General features: G+C 34.5%; 1 protein-coding gene across 8 annotated transcripts in view; it reads right to left on the bottom strand.

Moving 5' to 3' along the window:
- Positions 1-5,387: 5,387 nt before the first annotated feature.
- FBXL4 (F-box and leucine rich repeat protein 4) overlaps positions 5,388-20,129 on the bottom strand; it is a 72,505-nt gene continuing 57,763 nt past the window's right edge. For 2 of the 8 annotated variants that reach the window (XM_077162456.1, XM_077162458.1), the window contains 2 exons: positions 18,332-18,644; positions 5,390-13,729 (listed from right to left, as the gene is read on the bottom strand). In XM_077162456.1, the coding sequence (XP_077018571.1) occupies positions 13,566-13,729; positions 18,332-18,644 (477 nt within the window). In that variant the 3' untranslated portion in view covers positions 5,390-13,565. Of the gene's footprint in view, positions 13,730-16,372; positions 16,482-18,331; positions 18,645-20,129 lie in introns of all 8 variants that reach the window. The other 6 variants (XM_077162454.1, XM_077162455.1, XR_013176303.1 and 3 more) reach the window with 5 other exon arrangements.

Genomic DNA, 20,129 nt, shown 5'->3' on the forward strand with positions numbered 1-20,129 from the left:
GCCTATTATGCTATACTCTGATATCTTGTATTGTTTTGTAAACTATTCTAAAAAGCCTCAATATCTCCCCAAAGTTTCTGAAACAATTTTAAATATACACCCCATAATCTTGTATTTTTTTCAGTGGCCCAATTTCATATGCAATTGATTTAATAAATGTAGAAGCCAAGGTATTTCAATCTGATATTTCTTTTTCTTAGCTTGCATTCAGCCAATAAATATTAGGTATCACTAAAATCAGCACTGCACCATGGGGAAAAATATTTTTGATACTGTTTTACAAGAAAAATAAATTAAGTTACAATTACTGGTAATGCATAGAGATTGAAAATAATTTGCGTCGGTGTTATGTTAACTTACAGAATTAAAAACAACAACTGTTGTGCTAAAGTATTTCATTTAAAAAATATCATGGGTCTCAAGTTCATACAGAAAGTTCTAAAAATAATGCTTATTTAAAATTAAAGATGTCTGTAGGGTAGGCAAGAGCATGGGGATAAAAAAGACTTTACACTTAAGGCCCAATGATCAACTAGATCTCTCAGATAAAACGTATCTTAAGATGGGGAAAGGGGTTGAAGTTTTATAATGCATTATAATGCAAACTTCTGCTAGCTTTGGGTGGTAATATATCAAGGGCATGTAAAAAGATTTGAATTCAGTTAATAAGATGCCTTGGTTTTCTTGTACATAATTTTTGATCGTAAGCTTTTTTGGTCTTCTTGGGAAGCAACTAATAATATGGAAACTTAAAAGCTGTGATTGTACATGATAATTTAGTATATATTAAGGGCAATCACATGGTATACAGAAACCAATCAGATTTTTGGAATCAAATTTTTTATGCAATAAACATAGCAAATCCATAGCCTGGATTCATTTAACTCTGAATAAGTTATATATACATCACTTGGAGAAACTTTTGAGCCAATTGCTTAAATGTTGGATGTTGTTCACAGGACAGGTATTACCTTAGAGTTATCCCAGTCCGATCTCTGGGCCATCTGCCAGCGTACGGACGGGGCATTTCCAGGCACTAGACCAGGCAGTAACAAAAGGGACGGTTGACTGGGGACAGGGGTTGGGGGAATGGGTGGAAAACTGTCCAAATAATAGGACTTTTTAATGTGATTCATGCTTCTTTAAGAAAAATGTTTTAAGCATTCCAACAGCTACTTTTTTCCCTTCTGTTTTCAAGGTGTTTGGGGTCTATTGGCTAACAGTTCTGTTCCAAGCAGTTATATTTTTATGGCCTAAAAACCTCTACCAGTACATATGTTGGTTTTAGAGGGCAGGAATCAGAGGATGCTAATGAGTGGATTATGATTTTTGTTAGTTTTTTTAAAATCAAGATTATTTATAGTTCTCAGAGAAAATAGTGAATGCTATTACCCACTGATATACCAATACCATAAGTGTACCCAGTTTTTATGGGAATGTAAATCTGGTGCCTTTTACCTACACTGAATTCATTGTTGGAGTTTCAGATTTCAATTAAGTAATTAAAACGTGTTGAAATGGAATAACTTTGAATTGCAATAATTCAAAATAGAGTATGATATCTAATTTAAACATAGTCTAGAAAAGGATGGAAAGGACAGAGTTTCCAAAAGGGATGATAAATCTGAAAGTAATAATTCAAAATGCCTTTCAAAATACATGGGAAATTAAAAAATAAAACTACCTTTAAAAGAATTGCCTATTTTATACATCTTGTATTCTTAAGAGTCTTGCCTTATACTGAAGACAGCCAAATTCTGGATAATCTCCAAAATTCATTCAACAAATATTTATTGAGTACCTGCTGTATGCCAAATAGTTTCTAAGCCATGGAGATAAAGCAGTGAATACAACGAAGTCTTCGTGTTTTTAGAGTTTAAAATCATAGAGTGGTAGATACAAGCAAATATGGACGTCAAATAGGTTAAAACATTGCAGGGTACAAAGGCTAGTCATTGATGAGTGGAGCAATTGATGGATGCTGTTTTATTTTGGATGGTCAATAAATGCCTCTCTGTGTAGGCAATATTTGAGCAGAGAACCGAAGAAAGTGAGAGATGCAGTAACAAGGCTACGTGGGCAAAGAGCATTTGAAGCAGAGCATTTCCGCAAAGAGGATGGTACAGAGAGTAAAGGGGTTAGTGAAGGAGATAAGATCGTAAAAGTAGCTAGGGTAAGTTTTAAATAAAGAAGTGACATGATCAAACGGTATTTTAAAAGGAATATTATGGCTGTGGAGATCATAAGGACACAAGGAGATTAGATGAAATAATTCAACTGTAGTCCTAATTTTGGGGGTGTTTCATTCTGAGGTTGATCTACCTTGGGTGCACTTGGAAAATGCTAATATTAATCAAAACACTTCCATTTAAAAGACTATTAAGATAATATTTTATTTTCTTAATTTCTAAAATTTGTATATAAACATAATTCTATCACTTACAGAGATCTGGTACACTGAATGGGGTGACAAAATTTAAATTCATGAAGAAAACACCAAATAAAGAATGTACAAATTGAGAAGTATGACATTAACAACTAACTTTAAATTATTGTAGTAAATATGTAGTATTCTAGTATGTGGTTTTCCCCCACTGTTAATAATTTTTTTTGTATGGTGGGGTCACATTTCATTCTTTTCCCATGTGAGTATCCATTATTGCAGCACCATTTGTTGAATTTTTCGTTTCTTTGTTTGTTTGTTTTGGGAAGTGCACGGGCCAGGAGTCAAACCCGGGTCTCCCGCATGGCAGGCAAGAATTCTACCACTGAACTACCCTCACACTCCTTTAATAAAATAATTTTTAAGTTTTGTAATGTTTAGACTAGTTTAGACATCTGGGTACTTGTGTAAAGTGCAGTTTTCTGTGCTTTATCAAGTATCAGAATCTCCAAGGGATTACGGACTGGAAATTTACATTTTAAACCCAGGTAATTCTTACATATAGTAAAATTTAAACCACCAAATAGCAACATAATGGAAAAGTATTTTAGTGGTTTGAAAAAAAAGCCTGGACAGTCTGAATATTAAGATTAAATACAAGGTGGGTCTTATTCTATTACTTTATTGCAAATCCATTTTTGAAAAAGTGGCGTCGGAATAAAAGAAAATTAAAATTCCATTGCTCTGCTATAATTCCAAGGAAAACAATCAGTTAAATGATAGTAAAAATTGTAGAATGATATGCCTCATTTTTTAGGTAACAATAAAAACGCATTAGAATGAGATCTTTAGAGAACTAATGGCCCTAGAAAGCTTGGGGGACAACTTTCTTATTTTAAAGATGAAGAAATTGAGATTCAAAAAAGTTAAGTAACAGCCAAAAACTAGTACAATCCAGATTATAACTAGGATCTCATGACTCCTGTTTCCCCTTTCCTGTTTTCATTACTATAGCATCAATGACCTAAGCACATTCCCATCAGTTTATCATATATTTTATTTCCTACAAAATTCAGCAATAGCATTACTTGGGAAATAATTTTCCAAAACTATAAAAATAAAATACGACTGAAAATCCTTCTAAAAATTCAAAACCTAAACCAATATAATCAGTACTAGATTTTTTCATTTAAAATATTTCCTTTTTATTTTGACACACTTTGGCTGTTTACTGAGGTCTCAACTACCACATTGTGGTAGATAGCAGCGTCATGCAAAATGATTTGTTTCCACAGCCTGTGGAAGGAGTAGCCTTGCTGTTCTGTGCCTGTAGGCTTGGCCACATGACTTGCTTTGGCCAGTAGAATGTGAGCGGAATTGGGCACTGTAACCAAGTAGATGCTTTTAGAGGCATTTCATACAGTTTTCTCGCTCCAATGTTCTCTGCCATGAGGAAGGCATGTCCAGCTAGGGCCTGCTCTTTCGGGCTGGGTTGTGGATGGAGTAGACCTGAACCTGAACTGCATCCTGGCCGCCAGGATCAACCAGCCCACAGTAGCCAATACGCCAGATGAGTAAGAAATACATGTTGGAAGCCACTGAAATTTTTGAGGTTGTTTATTATTCATTACAGCTTTATAAAAGCGAAATATATTAGTATTCCAAAATCTGGCCCAAAAACCTGGTACCCGAAGCAGAAGGATTTCAAAAGTTAAAATTCTAAGGTTCCCAAACCAAAAATCCTTGTTGTTATAAAGATATTTATATATCTTGTCAATATGCTTGCATATACAATAGTGATAGAATGCTTTTATGCATTTTAGAATTTGGACACATTTGAAATATGGTCATTTGTTTGGAAAATAGGTGTAATGAATGTACATGACAATTTCATAATGTAAAATTGTACCAACATACAGAAAATAAATATCACAATTTATCTGGGGGTATAATTTTTTAGATCTAAGGAGATGTAGGGGAATATTGTTGTTTCTTATTATAATCCCACAAACATGCAATGTTTCATCAATTTACATAACCCATGTCAGATGTACATAAGCAAAAATAATGTTTCTCCTTACAATTTTTTTCAAAAATTTTCTTAATAGTCTTAATTCTCCTACTAATGATTCTAATGATTACTGAATACTTCTTTAGGAAAATTTCTTTTAATTTTATCCTGCAATGCATTTAATGGTAAGGAGGAATTCATAGGTTTTGAAGGGCTCCTTAACTACAGTTAATACCACCTTTGGGGGAATACCAGTTACAGCGTATGCTGCCTAATTTTCAGTAATTATGAGATCAGTGTTTGGTAACTTCATCTGACAGTGGTGAGCTGTAGCTGGTTTGCATTGACTCACAAGGGCTAAGTGTGTATATCTCTTCCCAACTCATCACGGGGTGATTTAACATTAATAACTTGAAATCAGCCATAGCAGGAGCACTTACACCACAGAAACTGGCAAATACTACAAATCAGAGCTTCCTGCCCCGCATCCTCCAACCCATAGCACTAGAATTGATAAATTCACCTCCTTTAACATTTGGTACTTTAATGTTTAAAATATTAAAAAAAAAAAAAAAAAGATGGCCCAGTTTGGTCTGAGGGAAGATTGAAGGATACAGAGTAAAACTGAAACTAGTGGCTTGTTAGAGAAGTTCAGAAGGAATGAAAACACCTCTAAAAAGGTTTAAAGGAATAAGGCCTAATCATATAGAGGAATAAAGCCTAAGGATAGTCAAGGAATACTGTCCTGTTCACACTCAGGTAAAGCTAATGCAGCCAGATTAGGACTCTTGATTGTGCCAAGGAGTCTAGTCCGGAAATCAGAAGCTATCTTGGAAGACAGAGGTGGACCAGTCCTCTACGAGTCTAACAGTGTATTCTTTCCTGTATATGCACACAGACACACACTGCTGATGAAGAGTAATGGTAACTAACGTATGCTAGGCACACATTTTAAGGTCTTTCGATTTTAGAAATATTTCTCATAAGGATTTATCAGAACCATTTATTTTAGATTTTACAGAGTGGAGTTATTTTTAGAACTTTTAAACAAGCAGGATTAACAGGACTTCAGCAGTTTCAATTCTTTATTTTGGGTATCTGCCAGCAAAAAACATCACAAGTAAGAACAATGGTGTGCCAGAATTTGTGTTAATTTTAACAATTCTCTGGCTTTTGATGTGATCTTAACTGCAATTTACAAATATTCCAAAGGAAGCAGTGTAGAAATAGAATTCACTAACAAATTAAGTACATATAATAGTCTTCACACAAAAGTATTTACTGAGGAATAAATGATTCTTGTAATCCTTCCCTTCATTCAGACTTCAGTAAAAAAATGCTAGTACTGAATTGTAATTGTTACACCTTTTGCTTTTTTAAACATATTCTATATCAAAGTTTTTTGAATAGTCATTCATTGATCAAAACAATTTAAAATTTCTATTTTCTATTAATACATAATTATTAAAAGTTTATGAAGTAGCTCAACATATAAATATTATTAAAGCAACCTGATAGTAAAATCCTATATACAAATATTAAAAATCATCAGATGGTACAGAAGTTGCTTCAGACATTCTTAATTACAGGACTATGATTTATATTTCACAAAATATGAGGATACTAAAAGTAATGACATACTCGAAAAACCTAACATATGAATAGAAATTGAGCTTAGAAATTATGGGTCAAATAAAAAGTAATCAGGCTCAGAAATAAAAGTATGAAACAACTTCTTAATCTTAAATAATACACAGAAGTATACTTTTAGTAGAAACAAATTATAGTGCATTAAAAGAAAAGTTACCCAGGTGAATACCTTTTATGATACACTTCAAAATGTTGCTTAGTGGCATTTTCCAAACTGTGCACTGAGAAACTAGTTTCCAAGAGATGTTGATGGGTATTCCACAGAAGACCGGAAAACACAACACTTATATAACTCTCCTTACCCCATTTTGAGGATTCACAGTACACATCCGTATATTAAAGACTCTGAAGTGCAGCAGTACAGAAACTTGCTTAACTTTATTTAACCCACTATATCCCATCCTTATTTTACAATGGAATTTTTTTCTTGGCATATAATCTTTGAAAAATTGCTTTGTGGATATTTTTATGAATTTTCTATATGACCCCCTCTCCCCATCCCAAACTATCTAACACAAATTTGTCAACATTTATTTGCTGTGCAAATGGATGGATGGAATGTATTTTTCCATGTGCCATTCATTCCACCCCAGCTTCACTAATAGTAGTTTGGACATGACTAAGAATTTTGGAACAATTTAAGAAGGGATTGGCTTCCACACAAAACAGTACCTACACTTTTATAAGTAAAAGCAGGAAGACATTGTATCGAACTTTAGTTGACTTTTAAGTAAATAAATCTTAATTTGGGGAAGTCACTAAGGAAGACGGAAACAACAGTGTGAACTCAGTTTAAAGGTGTATTTAATTGTAGACTCATGCAATTTTATAGTTCAAAATGCATTCTGAGCAGGCAGGCAATGGTGGCTCAGTGGCAGAGTTCTCGCCTGCTATGCTGGAGACCCGGGTTCGAATTCTGGTGCCTGCCCATGTTTTAAAAAAAAAAAGCATTCTGAATTGCTCTCATTTCATAGCACGAGGATGGATTGTTAGTGTTCAGCACGTAGCCGACCTCTCCTAGGCTTATCCTTTTGTCTAATTTCATAGGGGCCGTGACACAAACCTATTTACCCAAACTCTCCATTACATTCAGCAGTATCCTGAAATTATCAATTTTGTAAGTGGGCTAGAAAATACTCAAGCTTATCTTATTATTCTACAGTATAAAATAATACAAACAATAGAAATCAGTAGACATTGAGTAGCATTTTTATAATCAAATTTAAATCATCTCACAGTTATCTGTATGGATGCCTATTTATAACAAAAAGAGTTATTTTATCTTTGGTTTATCCTACTCAACTTACCAAATCATATGACTGTGTTGGTTTTAAATTTTGCCTTTAAAATATTCTAGCTGTAAAAAGACTGTACTAGTTCCCTCCTCTGAAAATGTCAATTTGGACACAATTATCTTCTTCCTTTCAAAATACAGTCAAATAAAACTTTTAGAGCTTTCATATACACAAATATTTAAGCCCCAAATACAGACTTACAGGCAAAACTCTTGAGTACACTTTCTGCTGTGCCAAAGGAAAAACCTTGGCCTCTATCCATATTTATAAAAAAACATATATCATGATTTATGATTAATTTATCTTTCCCCTTTTGACTTGTAGCTACTCCTGCCAATCATCACCTTATTTGCTTATTAATGTTAATATATTGCTACAGAACTAGGCTGCAAGTACAAAACAAGAGTTGCTAGAATTGTTTTCTGGCAATAGCTAAACATTCTGTTAAGGGTCATTGACAAGATTTTCAGGGTGGTTAAAAAGAAAAGTTCTTCTGAAGTATTACTATCAAACGTGCTAAAAGGGGGAAAAACTAGATGCAACATTGATAAATGTTTGATACATGGATTTGAAGATGAAAATTACTGTCAGTAATAGACATCCTTTAATGCTTTAAAGTACAAATTGAAAAGTCAAACATTATTATTAATATACATAGTAATCAAATGCAATTTTTACTGACTCTCGTTGCTTAGTAGTATCACATTTGCAAATATGAGTTTTAGCTCTACTTAACTCCTGGGAAACAACATAAAACAAATACTTTCACAAAGAACTTTCTTTCTCTCTGCTATCTAGGGGCTCAAAACTAATCACTCCACAAGAAAGGAAGAATATTAACTATTTAAATATTTTGCTACATATTGTATATTTTTAGAATCTTATTTCAAAGCAATTTAAATTGAGTGTATCATTTAATCATCCTATCAAACAAAGCCAGGAACATATACTTTATTACTAGTCACGGGACTGCATCCTTCAACAGCTCAGCTGGTAAAGCAGGGGACTGTAGACTGGCCATCTGTGGACATACTGGTCATGGAGAAAATAACTTACCTTAGAAAAATGCTAAGATAAATATTTATATCAAAATTTCAGTTGACAGTGTTAAAAACAATGGGCTATTTGGCTTCAAATTTTAACAGATACAGATGGTCTATACATATTCACCCTTCTTATGGGAAACTTTGTTTCCTCAATAAAATAAACTGTTCCTCATTTTAATATCTAAATGGTAAAATGAGAAGGATAAAGGCTGAGAGGAGATTTGAGTGTGGTTTATAAAATTAGGAATGGCAAATATAGGTTTACTGACTGATCTGAGAATACCTTAGAAAAGAGTATTCAACCATGGTCCACAAACCAAATCGAGATGACCCCTTCTTTTAGTATGGTCTGTGAGCTAAGAATGGTTTTTACATTTTTCTAATGGTTGAATAAAAATAAAATCAAAAGAATGTTTCATTATATGTGAAAATTAAATTATGTAAGATTCAACTTTGTGTTCATAAATATATTTCTATTGGAACATAGCCAATAGAAACTCATTCACTGTCGTATAGAGCTGCTTTCACAATACAGTGGAAGAGCTGAGTAGTTGCAAAGAAACCTATGTGGTGTGCTCATCATTTTACAGTGCTGCTTGGCACACTACAAACTGCAGTGTGTGCATTATAACTCAACAGCATTTTGAGTACTGCATATATCATCATATTGCAATGTTATTTTATTTTTCATTGCCAGTGCATACCCATAATATCAAAACAATTTTTAAAAAAAGAAAAAGAAAAGTAGAGTTCAAATTTCATATTTTCAAGGCATGGGTTGTGGATGATTTTATCAATTAGATGACAAAGCATTGTTGTTAGCATGCAATGACACTATAGCCAACTAAAAGAATAATATATATGTCAAAATTACCAGACTTAAGCACTCATCACAATATTCTCAATTCACAGTAAAGCAGTGGCCAGAGAATTTAAAACAGAGTAATTTATTACAGCAGAATTTCTTTACAAAAATGAATACAAGGCTCATTTGATAGCCAAGCAAGGAGAGGCTTTACCAATGGTTCATTAAACATTGACTGCAACAGCCAAAGGCTTGTTTAAAACTATTAGTTTTTGGCAAGAATAGTTGCTCAAAGAATTGAGAACACTGAGGAAAACATCAATAGTCAATAAAAATATATGTCAAATGATTTGAGTGATTTTCTTCGGCTCTTGAAGAATCAACAGATGTTAATGTTCACTTGTTTGTAGAGTCAATGCCAAGTTTGAGGTGGCTGAAGGGTTAGCCTCTATGCATAGTCTGTGCAGAACAGTTACCCGTGTGAAATTATTTTCTAAGAAGCTGAGAAAACATGAATTCAGTACAACCTAAAGTAGATTCCGCTAAGATGTGTAACAACTAACAGTGGTAAAAATAAATGTGGATCAGAAAAAGGCTTAGTTGGTCACATTTTAATTTTGTGAAAATATAGCGAAGGTATTTAAAGTCTAGGGTTATTTACTGATTATTCATCAGCAGGTACTTTGTGGAACATGTCTGATTTTCACCTGGTGTTACTGAACCAACAGTAGTGGCAATGGTGAACTTCACTTGCTCTCACAGATTTAACTTTTATCAGTCCATGATTTTTATATAGAAGGTGAATATCCCAATTTGCCCGTCCACACAGAATTTCACTGAATTAACAATGGATGTTTTATTGCAATTTTTTGAGCTCAGGGATACTAAAATTTTTCTGAGCAAGAAGAAAACCCTCAAACATTATTTCCAAGCACTGAATGACTTCAGAAATTAGCTTTGGATAGAGATTTCAAAAAATGAGCAATGAATTCAACCAAAAATTACAAGGCATAACAATGTTTATATGTAAAATATTTCTAAGTAAAGTCATTTCCACAACAGCTAACACTGAATCACGAGCAAGACCAAGTTGCTTTATACACTTCCTATAATGTCAAAAGAAAAAACAAGAAGATCTCTGTTCTCACACGAATACTTTGAGTATTCAGTTCCAGCAGGATTTTTGACTTTTATGCAGTGAAAAGGAAATTTCCAATTTTTAAAAATCCATTTAACTGTGTAATTGAGGAGCATCCACCTAATTTATGAACTGGAAGTGGTTAATCTGCAATGTAATAGCCTACTAAAAGGCAAGTATTAGGAAAAGAAGAATCTAATAGAATTCTATCAATTATTGTATTTTGCATTTTGTCAAAAAAATTTTGTTTTATAAGGACTATATAATATCCTCAATTTGCCTCTTAGGCTGGAAAGCCTAAATTATTCACCATCTGGCTCTTTACAAAAAGTTTGTGGCCCTCTGCTCTACAAACAGAAACCACCCCCAGACATTTAAAGCATAGGTTGAATGCACTTCTCCAAAAGCCACATGATCTGGGTTATATCCTGGCTCTGTCACTAGCAGCTATGTGATCATACGTGAGTTCCTCAAACTTTTGATTTAGTTTCCTCATATGTAAATGGGGGTAGTAATTTATGAGTTCTTATCTTGTAAGGCTGTTGTAAATGCAAAGCATCAGAAACAGTAGTTGGCACAAAGTAAATCTTAACTTAGTGTTAGCCACTAATTTAAAATTAAAGTACCACTCCAAAGAGTTGGTAGTAAACTTATGCATATCATCCCCCTAAAAGTCCCCTGAACAGAACAGTATTTAAAATATTTACATACATTTGTGTATGAAACGAAAATCCAAGTGCATGAAGATAACCACGGAGGACAAATGAATTCCTCTAATGGCCTTCTTTCATTAAAGAGGAGATAAGGTGGGCATATCATGAGTATAATCAGGAAAAAAATGCTCATACAGATGGTTTTGTATGTGGAGCAAAGAATGTATTAGTTTTTAATGTTTTAGATTTACAGTATCACATTCATCATACTCTCTGTAGAAAGGCTCGGGTGTCACCTTGTCCAGGTGATGGTACCCAATTGTTCTGTGGACTTAAATCATCAGCATATGAAATTCATATATGGCTGATTACATCTGCATTTGGCCAAGGGGAGTGCCTTTCACAATAACTGGGAATTTAATTTAATTAGCTGGAGGCTTAAAAGAGCAGTCAGCAGAGAGCTCAGCAGCTCAGCACAACCCAGAACAACACAGCTCAGAGCTAAGAGCTGACACAGACCCAGACGTTTGGAGAATGCAGAAAGGACACACCCCAGGGAAAGCTGTTCAAACCCAGAAGCTGGGAGAGAAAGCCAGCAGACGTTGCCATGTGCCTTTCCTCTGAGGGGGAACTGTAAATTTGTAACTAAATAATTTCCTTTTATAAAAGCTGGTCCAACTCTGGTGTATTGCATTCCAGAAGCCTCAGCAAACTAAAACACTCTCTAAAAGAATTAACGTCATATAAGGCACTAATTTGTAATACATTTTTAATTAAAAATTGACATTTCATATGGTTTAAGTCAACAATACATTCTTACTGAGTAAATATTTACTGAATGCCTACTATTTGTCATAAGTACAAATTCATCAGCTTAAGAACTTTGGGGTGGGGGGGAAGCTTTAAAAAATGTGCTGTTGTTGAAAATACCCTGAAGATATATATTAACTTTGCTAACTTCTGAATTCAATATCCTTTTAAAAGATTTGCTTATCTATAACACAAGAAATTCCGGAGTAGTGCTTGCTGTTCAAACTTTTGTAATGACGAAAATGTTCTAAATCTGTACTCTCCAATATGATAACCACTAGCCACATGGGACTACTGAATATTTGTGGCTAATGTAATCACTGCTACTAATGCAACGTGTAACTACTGAATACAGTGGCTACTGCACTAAGGACATGAATTTTTAATTAAATTCAAGTGAACTAAAATTAAAAATAATAGCTACACGTGGCCAATGGTTACCATATTGCACATTACAATTCTAGGACATGTAGAGGTTAGGATGTAACATTTAGCCTGAGTGGCAAAATGAATTTTGTTATACAACACACTGAATATTAGTTTGCTTGTCCAAAAATCTTTGCCTTTTCATGCAACAAAATGTTTAGTAGCAGAAGTAAATCAATTCACTTTTTAACAATGCTAGCTTGCTTTTTGTTTTTTTTCACTGTAGCTGATTTAAGTTGATGGAGGACAGGGAAAATATAAATAGAATTGAGAAGTCTTAAACCTTTGGCAAAGTTTTTAAGGCATCTGCTTAGCAGCTGGAAAGCTATTTGGTTTACTAGTTTACCCCTTGTTCTTGATTATGCCCATTTATTTATATTGGTATTATTCAAAAGTGAAACAGATAAATGTGAAAAACTAAAAATTTTCAGGCTGAATAGTTATTGTAAATTAATTTATAACGGATATATTCTACAAAAATAAGTGCTACATCTTTTATATCAGTTAAATCACCAATCTATGGAAGAATCATGGACACAATTTTCCGGATTGTAAGGTTTTTTGTTTTGTTTTGGTAGGTTTCGGAGGATAAGCTGACATAATACAATCTGACATAACCCAGTGCACTGAGAAGAAGCCTGTCTTGAGTGGTTCTCATTCATTTTAAACTATATGACAAAAAGCAGTTGACACCAATACCACCATGTGTGGAAAAATCAGATAATTCCATTTTTTTGTTTCTGCCACAAATTCATTTAGAATTTCTCTACACACCTAATGCAGAATTAAAGATATACTCTAAGACAGCACATTACTTTAATTAAAAATAGAAAAAGAAAGACATTTCTTTCCAAAACTGTACCAGCTTAAAATCTCTTTCTCCAACAAGCTCTGACAATTTTATGCATAACACACAGAATACTGACCAGGTCATAAATGAGGCATTTAATATTTTTTAAATGGAATTGTGAAAAACTAACTTTATTTTTGCATAAATATCATGATACTTTATTGTTCAAAGCATTCCTTTAAAAATAAGTTACAATTTTTCCATGTTACTTTTATTAAATATGTAATTATTGACTCACGAATAATGTCACTGACATTAATATAAGGTAAAAATAATACCAGCTCCTCACATATTCTTGAATACAAGTGATTGTCGTATTTTGTGAAAACACGTGTTTACATTTTTACTTAATGTAATAGACAATTTTAATATCCTCTCCTTAAAATCTATGTTTTAATCCCTGTCATTGTAAAAATGAAGCAAATCAAGAAACAAAACAGATCAAAACAAAATAAACCCCATAAAAGCACAATAATTTAATATACAACATATATTAAGTCACTGAGTAAAGCTCTTTTTTATGAACACTTTTGGAAAGCTAGCATTCAGTTCTAGCACAGCTCTGTTATCAATCTGTGAACAGAAGGACACATCAAGTAAGGAAAGATCTTTACAAGATTCCAGGAGTTTTCTTAAAGATGCAGGACTTACCATTCTTGTTCCTGTTTGAAACACAAAACCAAACACCATAAGGTTAAACATTTATATGATATACTAAAATAAGTTCCTTATTTATTGTTTGAAATATGCTTAAAATTAAAAACATTTTTAAAGATTTTTTATTGAAATGGTTCTATAAAAAATAAAAACTGAGTGTGCTCAGCAGTTTGGCATCTAGGACCTGAATCTTGATGACACTCTACCCACTATCATCCTTCTTCCTACTACCCCTTTAAATCAACTCTTTCAGACTCGTCCATTTCTGTCACCCAGTTCAGAAGTGTCTTCACACCTCATTTTCCTTAACCATAGGTCAAATCAGGTAGCAATGCTTACAACGATTCAACCTTTACCTCCAGGCAATGCAATTACTGAGCAACTACTTGTATAAATTCTGTATTAGGTACTGGGGATGCAAAGATGAGTAAGACACTTCTCTGTCTTTAAGGAACTCACTGACCAGAATTGTGAAAGAACTAACTAAACCCAATTTGATAAGTGTTATAGAAAGTTACTGCAAGTGGTGGGTAAAACAGGCTACTCCTGAAAGTCAGATGATGGATGATGGGTTCTGTGTAGCCCATGTTAAATTTGAAGCAATTATGGGATATTCACTTGGAAACTAAATTCTATAAAATTATGGAAAGCATACATGGCAGGCACTCAACAAATACCAAATATTACTTGATTCTAAGACGTACTCTTTTTTTTTTTGTATGCTGTATGGCAGGGGCCACATTTCATTCTTTTTTCATATGAGTATCCCATTATGGCAGCATCATTTGTTGAATTTTTGTTTGTTTTGGGGAAGTACATGGGCTGGGAATCAAACCTGGGTCTCCCACATGCCAGGCGAGAATTCTACCACTGCACTACCCTTGCACCCCAGATGTGCTCTGTTATAAAACATATCTTACTTTAATTACAGCTTTCTTGGGAAGAAACTATCAGAATAATGTTACAAATATACATCTACTTGGATTTGAGTTCTGAAGAGTTAAGAGTTCTGAGATGTTAACCTATGTCGTTTTCTCTGAGAAATCCTTTCCACTTCCCTTCTCATCGTGGGCTCCAGAAGCTCTATCTGTGAATGGACCCAAGTCTAATCAATCCTGATTCCTGAGGATTTAGAATTGGGATTCACTGAAGGCTTCGATGTCCATAGAACCCCTAAATTAAAGAAGTGCAAAGCTGCGCTGGGGTTGTTATATTTGGCCAGAGAAGCAGAGATGGCCAGAAAGAAGAAAAGAGAAGGCAGCAAACTCAAAAGGAGAAGACATATAAGTTTTTGTGAGTGGATAGCAGAGTAGGGTTAGGAGTTAGCAGAGTTCTTGAACATGCAGAATAGGGAAAAGGACAGAGAAAAAAACAGCGTCCCTATTTTCTGATGTTTTTCCAGTCCCTCTATGACTGATCATTGCTTTTATCTGAGAGATTTACCTGTATCTTCATAATAAATTTTTCTGTTCTCAAGTTATTTCAAGTGGGCTTCTATTATATGCAAGCAGAGAACCCCAACTACGACCTTAGATATGGTGGTGTTTTTTACCTAAGGTTGTGACTGTTTTCTATTTGCCAGTCTTGCCCATTCATTTTTGAGTTACCTGATAAACAAGGAGTTCTCTAAAGCCTAGGAGACTGCCAGGGAAGGAGGTAAGAGATTTAAAATGTAACAAGGTTAGGGCCCCCTATCCTATGATTCCAGAGTACTCTGCGCTTCTCTTAATAGCATTTATTTCCTTATCACAGTTATGCTTTCAGCCTACTGCTCCTACAGTACAGGGGCCTTATCTATCTTGCTTACTGCTATAGTGCCAGTACTTAAAACAATGTCTGACATACTATATGCTCCTTAAATGTGTAATGAATGAAAGAATGGATGGAGGGATAATTTCCTACTACCTAGTTTGAAGATATTCTATAATTTTCAAAGCCCATGCTTTTGTTTTACCTTTCTCCTTCTGCCCAAAATGCCAGCCTTCTCCTTTTTCTTATTCACCTTTCAAGGATCTCTTTCCATTATCTACTAACATTTTTAATAATACTCTTCCTTCATCTTTCATCACATATGCTCTCTCTTTTCCGTGAGCCCCATCAAAATAGACTTACCTCTAGCCTGCTTTACAGCTATCTGTATACTTATTTCACTCCTTCTTGATAGATTATAAACTCTTTGGAAGCAGGGATCGTAGTTTTATATAGAAGAGTGATACATATCTTCAGCATGAAGAAGATAAGCTACTTAATACTCATAGGTTATAGTCACAAAATGACAAATAAGATAATGGCTATCATGCTGGCTTAACAAGAATCCTTAGAAAAATAGGATTCTAACACTTAAGGATGAAAAGAAACAAACACACAAAACCCATAAATATTAAATAGAAAATGTAGCATAGTTGTTAAGAGCACAGACTCTGGTTCAAGTCTGGATTCCACCATTTCTAGACAAATCACTTTACCTGTCTGAGCCTTAGTCTCCTCACCTATAACTCTGCAGTAAATAACAGTAACTTACCTCAACTACCTCAGCAGATTGTTGTGAGGATTAAATTAATCAATATAGGCTTATAACAAGTATATATCACATAGTAAATTTTCTTTTAATATTACTATTAACAATAATTATTGATACTGTTGCTTACCATGCTCTTTATATTTGAAATATGAAGTTCACATGTATTAGCATGATGATCGTCTTTTATCTGTAACTAGTGATGGCATAGTAGATCATAACATTTTCTTGCTCTTATGCTTATGAAAGTTACAAATGTTTTAAAAAAGAGGTCATTATATTTATATTTATTATATTTATTCTTTATTTTGTATTTCATATATCTTTATATTTACTATATTTATATTACAGATGAAGCCATATATTATACCTATTTTTCTTTTAGTCCTCTATGAAGTAAATTGTACATTTCATATGCCAAAGTTAGGCTACCTGACAAACGATCCCCTTGTTCATCAAAATGTGCATTAATTTTAATCTCAGTACTGCTGATGTCTTTCTGGTTCTGGAACAACTCTTTCAGACATAGATTACTCTTCATACCAGTGCATGATGCTTTTTTGGGAGGGGGGAGGAGACGGGGGGGTGGTTGTCAAACTGATTTTCTTTTTTTTTTTTTTCACATGGGCAGGCACCAGGAATCGAACCCAGGTCTCCAGCATGGCAGGCGAGAATTCTATCTGCTGAACCACCATTGTACCGCCCGGTCAAACTGATTTTAATCAACAATAGCACCATCCTCTGAACCGAAGCCTGTGGTGATTAGTGATCCATTTGAAAGGGCCCTTGCCATCTTTCCTCATTCTCCCTGTGAATATATTATTTTTTCCTGAAACTTTTCAAAATCCTTCTCTTAAGAGAGATCCAGGATAATTCAACAGGAAGGATGGGAAGGAAGGAAAAGAAATAAGTAAGGTAAGTGATTGTAGTGTAGCAAGAGAGTACTGACCACGAGCCCCCAAATCTCAGGCTTGAAACCTGGCTCTGCAACTTATTAACTCCTGTGAACTTGGTTTATTTTTGAATCTCAGTGCCCTTGTCTATGAAAGAACAATAATATCCAACTCCCAGAGCTGTGAAGATTAACTGAAATATAGCCCAAGTGTGCATATAATAGGTACTTAAGAATTTATGCCTAAAACTATATTGAATAAATTATTACTATATAATACTGCAACTATATAAGCAATATCCACATATGTATCATAAATTTGGACAACGGAGAGATTTTTAATTGAAACCACAAACGCAGGTATGAAATGTTTAAAAAGCAGGAATGGATGTACAAGCACTTTATGTACTAATCATCAGCACTTCACTGACAAATCTATTAGTACTAATAGATTACCAGAGGATACAGTACAAGTGCTATGTGGGTTCACATGATACCAAGTGCATGGGCAATTATAACTGATGAGGCGAATAACTCAGACTAAAATAAAAAGTTGCAAAATTTTATCTTGCCAGTGAAGGTACTAAGGACACAAAGAATCCCAGAACTGGCAAGGATTTTCCACAGATGTGCTTTGGAGTATAGAACTATTTCTAAAAACTAGGATAATCAGGAATGGAGATTTTACAATATTCCTTAATTAAGAGTATAACACCAAGAAGCCTTCTCTTATTAAACTTAAATTTATTATATATATGGACTAACTCCTTCTTTTCTGTCCTTAATAAAAAAGAACACAGCTCATGTAAATTCTCACTCTTCTCACCAGACCAAGAATTATGCTTATTTAGAGCTTCCTGATAGGCCTAACTATAATAATTCTGTTATTGTCCTTACTGTTGTGAACAAGCCCAGGCATTTTCAATCGACTAACATTACATTCAGTGTTAAAAATTCGTGCAAGCAGTGTTTCAAGTCTTATTTTACTTAAGTGAATATATATACTTTTTTCTTTCTTTCTCTGTCTCTCTCTCTTTCTATCTATCTATCACTTTCTATCAAACCAAGTGGTTTTCTGAGAACAAAATAAAATCTTTATTGTGTCTAGGAATTTTTTTCCCCCTTGCAAAATGTCTATGATCAACACCTGCACCAAGGAAATGGGATTTAAAACTACCGTTGACATTGCATTCTTACCTAATATGTCTAGTTGCCGTAACCTGGTACAATTGCATGCCAGTTCTTCAATGTCTGTGTCACACACAGATCTGTTAGCTGTAAGAAAGAGTTTCTGCAAGTTCGGAAGCTGACGTGCAAGTCTGGTAAAGCACCCGGTGCTGCTCTGCAGGGTGGGGCACCAGCCAAGGTCGAGCTCCTCCAGAAGCTGACACCCAGAAGCCAGTTCTGCTATCCCATTTTCAGTAATATTCTTACATCTCCACAGATCCAGGGTTCGGAGTTTTTTACACTTCGCTCCTATCATGCTAGCTATTACATCATAGTCTTCAATCTGGAAATCAAACAATTCCAATCTTTTACACTTTATGCTCAGAAATTAGATCATTCTTAATCATCTCCTATTATTTACTTACATGTAAATATACTCACATTCTCATTAATACAGATCTGCTCACACATACTTACAGATCTGCCATCGTTTCATAAAACAGCAAGAGAAATCCCTTACTTAAAAAACCATTTTATAACAGAACTCCAGAAAGAGGATGTTAATGAATTAAATCCCAAAGCAGTCTGAAATTCTCAGCCTCTAGCGAAGAATTTAAGGATTATGTGTTGCTCTTTAATGCCCACCATTTTGACCTTGTTGCTGCTACCTGTTGACAGGGCCTTGTTTCTTCTATTTTATACATGATTAATACATTCTGATGGGCACATAAGCTCTCCCTGATAAAGATGTACACATTGGTAGACTGTAAGACACTATGTGGAAATGCTAAAAATCCAATTTGGGTTAAATGCAGCATTCGGGGACTGCATATACAACTTTAAAATAATTTAGATTATGTTAATCACTGTCAGTTATTGGTGGGGCTCAATAATTTACGCTCACAAGATAAGACTCTACTAATCAAGGATTAAACATTTCAGTCCTTGGGCTTTCTGTCCTTTAATAATGTTTCTTTAGGTTCTTTTAAGAGGTTCATTTGATTTTGTTATAATCAGGTGTCAAAATTATTACCAGAAGTCAAAGGGAAACAAAATAGCAAACGTTTCCATTGATTATTTCCTCTTTTGTTCAACTGTTTATTCAGTTGCTCAATAAATATTTATGCACCCACCATAAGCCAGCACCTTTCTAGATGCAGGGAATAGCAGTGAACCAAAAAAACATAGAAAGATAGAATGTTCATGTATTTTGAGGAAAGACATACAAACAAATAAATGAACAAAATAAACTCATAGAAGGGGGAGGAGTGTGAAGATAATAAAACAGAGTGATGTGAGAGCAGGTGAGTGTCAGGAACCGAGGGGTGGTGGTTGTTGGGATCTCCAGGGAAGGATTCTCTGAGGAAATGACATTTAAGCTTAGAACTGAAAAAACGTCAGAGTCAACCATGAGAAGACAGGAAGGCAGAGGAAGAGCAAATGCAAAGGTTCCTGAGTGCTAGGTACACTGAAGGAGCAAAAAAAAGACTTACCCGGTCTAATGGTTGTGTGGGAGAGGGGCAGGCTATAAGGGCAGAGAGTTATGTAGGGGGTTAGGTCATTGAGGGTAGGGAAGGAGGCTGGATTTTAATTTTAAGTGCTATAGGAAGTCACTGGAGGGTTTTAAGCAGAGGAGTGACAGAACATGATCAACATGAAAACGAAAACATAAACAAAAATCTGGCTGCTACCTGGAAGGTTAATTAAGATGGGTGAATATGGAGGAGGAGCCCAGTCAAGAGGCTTGCAATAGTTCAGAGGGGACATGAAAGGGGCTTGGAATAGGGTGGTGACAGTAGAAATGGAGAAATCAATAGATTTGGGGATA

Source organism: Tamandua tetradactyla, chromosome 5, assembly GCF_023851605.1.
Source record: "Tamandua tetradactyla isolate mTamTet1 chromosome 5, mTamTet1.pri, whole genome shotgun sequence".
NCBI classification, from domain to species: Eukaryota; Metazoa; Chordata; class Mammalia; order Pilosa; family Myrmecophagidae; genus Tamandua; species Tamandua tetradactyla.